At 47.9% G+C, this 8,010-nt stretch overlaps 1 protein-coding gene across 1 annotated transcript; it reads right to left on the reverse strand.

Moving 5' to 3' along the window:
- Nucleotides 1-508: 508 nt before the first annotated feature.
- LOC112453071 (netrin-1-like) lies at nucleotides 509-2,172 on the reverse strand (the record flags this gene model as incomplete). The annotated part of the gene is made up of 1 exon (XM_025013614.1): nucleotides 509-2,172. A coding segment is annotated over exon 1 (1,372 nt), but the record flags the coding sequence as incomplete, so codon positions are not given.
- Nucleotides 2,173-8,010: the final 5,838 nt, after the last annotated feature.

Consider the following 8,010-nt stretch of genomic DNA (forward strand, 5'->3'; position numbering starts at 1 on the left):
TAACTCAAAGCGCACAAAATATCTTTCTATTCTACATACTTGTAGAACAATACTGAGTTACATATTCTGTCCACTTAAATTAAATATATACCAAGAGTGACACTTTGCAGCATGTTGGTGTGCAAATGCAGCATTAAGAAAGGTGATAAAGAGAGGACGAAGAATAACAAGCATGCTAATGTTTTAGATATCAAATATCGCAACGACATCCATTAGACTTTATCGCGAACATAACATGTGCAGCCAGAGATCAAATATGCTAATTTTTAGCTCATTATGTCCATTTCTACGAATGTAGATCAACTTTAATCCCGGCTTAACTTACTATCCTTTTTTTAACTCTTAGAACTAGAAAGAGATGAAAAATAAACCGAGATTGAAGTTAATCTGCATCGGTAGAAATGTATGTACATTAATCATCGCGACCTAAATTGAATCTTCACGGCACAAGCGTGGAATTTCCAATAATTTAATTCGGAGTATAACGGAATTTATGTTCGGCACGAACCTTTGCACTCGTTGGCGTCCCTGGCGGTGGCCCTGGCCCACGGCCGGTCGAAGTGGAAGGGCCGGCATCGCTCGCAGTCCCTGCCGGCGGTGTTGTGCCTGCACTCGCAGACGACCTCGCCGTCCTTGCCGGGGATGCAGCGCGCCGCGTGTCCGTTGCACTTGCACCTGCCGCCCACGGCGAAGTCCGAGACCGCGTAGTGGTGGGCCATGGTGGCGGTGGCGATCGGGCCCAGGCCGTTCATCGCCACGCTGGCGAGCGTGGTCGTGGTCGAGGAGACGGTGACCGGCACGAAGCCCATGTCGCGTACCGCGGCGTCGATCGCGTCGTTGGACTGCATCTCTTGGGGCGCGATCACCTGATGGACCGACGGCAGGGCCGTCACCAAGGGATCCTGGCCGTGCAGAATCGCGTTCTTCTGGCTCTTGAGCCGTTCCTCGCGCTCGCGTTCCCGCTTCGTCATCTCCTCCAGCCCGATCGCCGCCACGTGATGCTCCTCGCCGTTGAGCGACGACGATCCCTGGTCCGGGCCCGACGGCATGTGCAGCCGGTTGAACACCACCCGGATATCGGTGGCGGTCACCCAGTCCTGCAGCACCGGCGAGTTGTCGAAGTCGGCGGCGGACGGTCGGCCCTCCAGGGTGCTGAAGGCGATCCTGCCGACCGGGCCGAGGCCGTCGCCGCCGGTGTAACGGTGACTGTCGGTGCACCGGGCCTCCTGCTCGTTCGCCTTGGTGATGGTGGCGCGATTCGGCCTGCCGTAGACCCGGCGGCACTGCGACGAGTAGAACTGAAACGGCTGCCAGGTCTTGCCGTAGTCCATCGACTTGTAGATCGCGATCGAGTCGGGCTTGGCGGCGCGCGGGCAGAACTGCAGGCTGACGTACGTAAGCTCGTACTTCTTGCCGAGGGAGAGGGTCAGGGTGACGTTGTCGGGCGGCGCCGAGAAGCTCTGCGAGCTGACGAGCGGCTCGCTGCGCCAGCAGGTGACGTTGTTCGGGTTGTTCAGGTCGGTCAGATAGCTCGCGGGGAAGCGTCGCCGGGGCGTGCTGTCGTCGCACACGTGGCAGTGGCCGATGCCGGTGGTGCCGCCGGGCTCGTCGGTGACGTCGCAGTAGCGGGTGGGCCCGCCGGTGCCGCACGTGGACGACGCCTCGACGGTCGCGCCGAACGCCGCGTTCACGAAATCGGGGATGCACCGGCGCGGCCGGTCCTCGTCGTAGCACGGGTCGCTCGGGTTCTGCTGGCTCGAGAACATCTTGGTGTAGATCTCGCCGCGGGCCGGCTGCAGCGGCAGCAGCAGCAGCAGCAGCTGCCCGGACAGGATCGTCGCGAGGACGACCCACGGCCGGAAGGACCGTTTCTCCGCCATCCTGCACCGCTGGCGAACTGCCCGCTCCGATCCTTCTTCCGTTCTTCGTGCTTCTCCGGCAGATATCCGCGCGGTACGGTGTCGTTGGCGGTTCAACGCGACCCTGACGATCACGAGAAGCTTCACTCTTCACTCACCTCTTCCCCGTCTTCCCTCCTGCTCTCTTTACTCTCCCCTCTACGGAAAGGGGCAACTGAGATGCGATCTCGGTCCTAGGCCTCGCTCCGCGTCATGTTGAAATCGAGGCGCAATTTAATTTTCCGTTGTACTTCTCTGTGTCTCGCTGAAACCCGTCTCTGTCACTCACGGCTCACATTATATTGGCACTGGCCAAGTTAGAATACTTGGAACGCGACACGATGATGAATCTAAAACCATGTACGTTTAGTCTCGCGGAATAAGATAAACGCACTGTTCACACTGAAACCGGACCCGTCCGAGGAGCCGCCTGACTCACCACTTCGAAAGTTTATTTGTTTGTTTATTTTTTTTCGCACTCAGTCAGACAGACTCGCGGAATATCACCCTCGCTACGATCTCGAGAGAACGCGTCTCGTTTCCCCGAACGGCGCGAAACGAGTTTCGTGGCCGCGCAAAAGCGAAGGAGGAAATCGGCTGCGATCGGGAACGAACGCGCCGGCGGAAACGACCGGCGATAAAACAAACCCTACCTCGACAGCGGCTCGCCGCTAACTGAAACGCCGTCCTCGCACGATGCGCATCCGAACTCCGAACTGCCGCGAGTCCCTCTCCGGTCGCGGGCTCCCCGCTCCCCGCAGCCCCCGATGCGTGTTACCCCCTTCTTGCCCCGCCCCCCTCTACTCCTTTTGTCTCCGTTCGACCAACGACGCGTCACTCTCTCGCTCGCACACGCTTGCGAGAGATCGCGCGGGCCAATCGGACGAGACATTGTCCCCCCTCCCCCTCCACTCCGCAGTATGCGAGACTGGTCCATGGATCGTGGATCCAAGCGCGGAGGGATGCCGCGCGCGTGCTACGGATGGACCAGGAACGTTGGACTGGCCCCGAGGGTGCTTCCCTCGAGGGACAGCACGTGATTTTTCTTGTTTCCTTTATTTCGCCCGCGTTTCGGCGGCTTCAAACGTTAACCTGTTGGCTCGTTTGGGTTTGGGATTTCGTTGCTTTTGAATTGGTACGAGGTTCTAATTGAGAAAACAGAGAGACGGCTGTGAAGTGGCTAATGAATATAATGACGTTATAAAATACTCGGGCAATTTATGATTATTCTAATGTGTAGAATATATGTGACAGGTTTTTCACGCACGTAGAAATATTCTCGTTGCATTTTGAGAAGAATATTTCTCGTATTCCTTTATTTAATGATTTATTTAACCCTTAAAGCGCACGTCTCCGAAAAATTACGTAAAGCGCACTGGGGGTATGAGATACCCCAGTGTCTTTAAGTATGTACTGTAACGACGCTATTGACTATTTTATTGCATAAAAATTTCTGAATGAAGTTAAAGTCATGTATTTTAAGGATAAACAAAAGTTATAGCGATTTCTTAAAATTAACATTGTTTAAAAAATTATTGAAAAAGACATTTTAATGGGACTTATCAGAGCACAAAGTTCGGAGTGGGGTATCCTACACCCCATGTGCGCTTTAAGGGTTAACGGACTATTCCGAGATAGGTCGCATTTTTGAGAGAATTTTATGTATAATGATAACAAAAAACGATATTTTCCTTTACGCCAAAGATTGTTTACTCATCTGGTTTCATAGTTTATCTCTTACGCTTGTACAGAAGATCTTGAAGTACTTTTCCATGATTAAGATTTGTATATGTATATGACGCGTTATTTTACGTTAATCTCCTATATCGTCTTTATTACTGGATAGCGCATGTTCGCGTTAGTTTGTCTATTTGCTACTGCATAGTGCATAGCGTGTACATTAGTTTGTCTTCGCCCGTCGTCGTCGTCGTCTCTATATACCCAGGCATAATATTGCTCGATGTAATCCACTTCCATTTACATTGCGACCTACCTCCGAATATTGTCTCCATTGATTAATTTGAGTAATGTCTTGATTAACCGAATCTAGTTAACGATTTATCTTGCATTTCTGTGCTGCAATTTAATTATATAAGGTGCAGTTAAAACGCAAAACCTCGTGTAATAAGGATGTATCATATACCTGCAACATCATAATGTGTAACATCATAAAGATGCAAATAGGCTGTCGACAACTACTGAATAATTAATGCAAATGACCGATTGAATAATAAACAGATACATATTCAATTGGAAATACGATATATCCCGAACGTCAAAATGCATTCGATAAGCAGAAATGATTTCCCCTAAAATGATACGATTGGACTGTTCTTTTTTTCTCGTGATTTTTTTAAGGTTTCAACATACAAAATATTTTGATTTCAATTCAGGCTTCTCTTAAAGTCTTTAAAGTCCATTTAAAATTGACCAAAGACTAAGATCTATTCCTTGAAGCTTAAAATTGTCAAAATTCTTCTCTTGCTTATAAATTCTTGTGCGGTAAATTATTGACATCCTAACACATTTCAGATGAGAAAGTATTATTTCTCATCTATTCTCGACTATACGATTGCCTGTTCAAGAAATATGAGACATCTCGTGTGAATATTGCTAATCAAGGTAGAGACGCGAAGCGGCAATCGATGAAGCAATCGAACGTTGCTTGTCAATGGGACATGTTCATTCAAGGAATCAACCGCCGCGAGCGGATCGTAAAGAATCGCTCGCTTCTCTACCTTTCTGGCTGCGAGAGGCAGATCTTGGAGGAATTTATCAGCGGATTATTTCACGGCGGCGATCCCCGCGGGCGAGGGGGTTCCTCTTCCGTCGATTTCGTCGAGAGAGGAACCCGGTCCGCCTGCGTGCTGAGGCTTATAGAGCGAGTTCTCTGCCGCTCGATTGGTCGGCGCCGTCGAATTGGCGGTCGAGGAAGAAAAAACGAAAAAGAGAAAAGGCGGACGAGGATCAGCGGGAGAGAGAAAGGGAGAGAGGAAGCAAGAGGGAAGCCGACCGAGGAGAGGGACGGAGAGTGAATGGGGACTGGGGAGAGGAGAGCAACGTGTCTGTTGCCGTCACGCGAACTCTCCTGTTGGACCGCAATGTGGAAAGGCCTCGTTGGCCCCCGTCCGACTTGACAGCTCGAAATCTGGTATCGGATACGATAAATATAGGTCCTGGGGAATTAAGTCAGAGCCGCGGATCTCTCCGCGGCGAGCGTGAATCCGGTTGTGATCTAAAGTATCCGTTGTGTGTGGGTTTTTTCTCCCTGATGCGAGAGAGCCACGCAGTTTCGGAGCAGCCTCCTTTTTAATAGCGGTGATTCTCTAGCGTCGGTAGAGTGATAACCATGCCTTCAGCACCTCTTCGCGCGACTGCTCGTGTATTTTTAGAAATAATATTTCCGAGATGGAAGATTGCGCCTGCGTTAGAATTAAGGTGACGTCCGCTAATTATTATGTATCTGCTTGTCAATTATGCTGTATCTATGCAGTCAATTTATGTATGAGAATTATTTTAAATTCTTATCGCATTCTTCTTTGATATCGGTCATTATGGAAAAATATATGCGAATAGAAATAATAAGAAATATATGTATGGTATTAAATTTCTACAGTTAAGAGTATTAATATAAATTTCACTTTAATGAAATCTTGATTTGCAAAATTACGGACGACCGTACAACGCTCAATCATTTTTGAATTTCGATATTTGACTCGAAAAAGATCGCTTCCATCTTCAACGGGGAATATCGAATCAAGTTTAAGTCTGTAAAAGTATCAAGCATATATCTAGATCTATGCTAAATACGCGCTTTTGTAAAGTGTGAGGTCCAAAGTGCCGAGTACAAACGCGTCGTCGGCGCGACATGTACTCGTGCGAGATGAAAGGCGCGAGATGAAAACGAAGGGCACCGTTTAAAGGCGCCCTGCAGTCTAACAGAAGGCGTTTACGCGCGCCAAAAGACTGCCCCGTTCTCCGGCAGGCAAAATATCCAAACGCTCCGTACCAGAAGCGGACGCACATAAGAAACATAATTATGGGCGTTCGGACGCAGGTGGTGGCTGGAATGCTTTTCACAGGGCGCTACCTCGTCGCGTTAAAAACGCGCTCTTCTTTCGGCGGCCTCTCGCCTTCGCATTCAACGTCGGAAATCGGGGGAAGCCTATTTAGGACGTTACACGAGAGCGCGCATCCTCGCACGCAACGGAATATTTCGCGACTGCAGTCACTAAAGTAACAATTACGCTTAATAATGTAACGACCGACAGGAGCATCTCTCATTCGCATTTTTTATCACAATGCTCGACGCTTTTCTTTCGAGGCACATTGCCATTTGCGATTAGAGGAAGATCACCTCGGTTCAAATGTCACGCAATTCCACAAACGCGATGCACTTGCAATTAGTAGCTTATAAGTGTGGAAGCGATATTTCTATTAAGCGAACTACGCATTTTCTTTGACATGTTTATAGATGTTGGAAACTGGATTAAAACGTGTAACGGACATTCGCGCGTGTGGAGATATTAATAATTTTTTAAATTGAAAACCCGGTTTTGACTCGGCTTCGCATTTTACGAGTACTCGTACGTTCTTACTGCGCTATACGCCATGAAACGCGGAAGAATACCAGGAAGTGCGAGAAGCGTTATTTACGTTTGTTCCTCCGTGATATTTATAGCAACTATAGCAACTGTGTACGAAGACGTGCGACGCGATACAAAATTACACGTATAGATTATAAGCTTTTACAGCCGATTTCGCACCAACCGTTGTACAAATCATGCGGTGTAAATGCGCGCGTAAAACTCCGTGCAATATTTTTCGCTCTAATCGCCCGTGTCGTTGGGCAACATATGTAAATCGTATATAGGTTGTCGATCCGAAAATAGCGACATCGACCGCAATGTCATATTCCTTGTAAAAATAACGCGAATACTGTTTTCAGGTCGATCAATACGATCTTTCGATTAATTATTCATTTAGTCCGACTGACGGATCAACGAATTTTTACGAGGCCGGAGATTACCATCGTTACCATCTATTCATTATACTCGCGAAATGAGAGCTTTAATCCTTGGAGTATGTATTATTTTATAGTGTAACTCTGAATATTCTGATTTTAACAAATTTTTTAACAATTCTGAAATCTCTATTTTTTATTTTTCGTCAGATCGTGGCCAATACAAATCATAATCATTATTATCTTGTTTTCTATTAGAAATGCAAAGTTATCCTAGCAAATTAATGAGTATCAGTATGTCCGTTAGCAAATGCAAATGAGTTTGCGTTTCTCTCGGGTCTCGCGACTGGTGTCTTTTTCGTTGCGTTGGCGATGTACCGCCTCGATCACGAATCCATATGTTCCATCGAAGCTCGGGGCGGACAAGAGAGGACGGCCACGGCGAGAGCGAGCGAACGAGCGGGTCCGGCGGCCACCACCGACGATGGACGGCATCCATTAATCGAATTAATGTAATCTGGAGGAGCGGCTGGACGGGCACGAAGCGGCCGTGATGACGTCCGCGGCTGCGGGCTTTTCGGCTTAGGTCTCTCGCCCTCGCGCGGATTAAAACTTGAAAACCGTCACTATCACCGTCGCCGCCGCTGACCGCGATCGCAATGTCCTCTCGTCCTGCCTGCGAGAGAGAAGGAGAGATATGAGGACACTCTTTCTCTCCGTGCTCCTTCCGCTTCAACGAAACGGCTCTTTCATGTCGCTTCCGTCGCGGCGAAGCCGTGTGCCGGTCCGGACAGCGGTTGGTCCCCGTTGAACACGCACGTTGTTATCAGTTTTCGCGCTGTGAAAGAAGTTTGCGGCATTGTGATTGCAATACAAATCGTCCTACTTATTTCTCAGAATGTATTGTATTTTATATAGATTGAGAGTTTAATCCGACAAGTTTTTTTAAATAAAAAACAAAATTTTTAGGAAATACTTGTCTTTCAGTTTTCTAGTGAACAGAATTGTCATTTTATAAAACAGAATAATCACAAAATAAATTTCTCCACATGTAAAAATTCCTTATAATGAAGTAAAAATATACTTGATTTACGCACGATATATGGACAATAAAAAATAAAATCACTTTAAAACGTGAGCTTTTTAATA

This window comes from Temnothorax curvispinosus, unplaced genomic scaffold, assembly GCF_003070985.1.
Source record: "Temnothorax curvispinosus isolate PA1 unplaced genomic scaffold, ASM307098v1 QBEX01003989.1, whole genome shotgun sequence".
NCBI classification, from domain to species: domain Eukaryota; kingdom Metazoa; phylum Arthropoda; class Insecta; order Hymenoptera; family Formicidae; genus Temnothorax; species Temnothorax curvispinosus.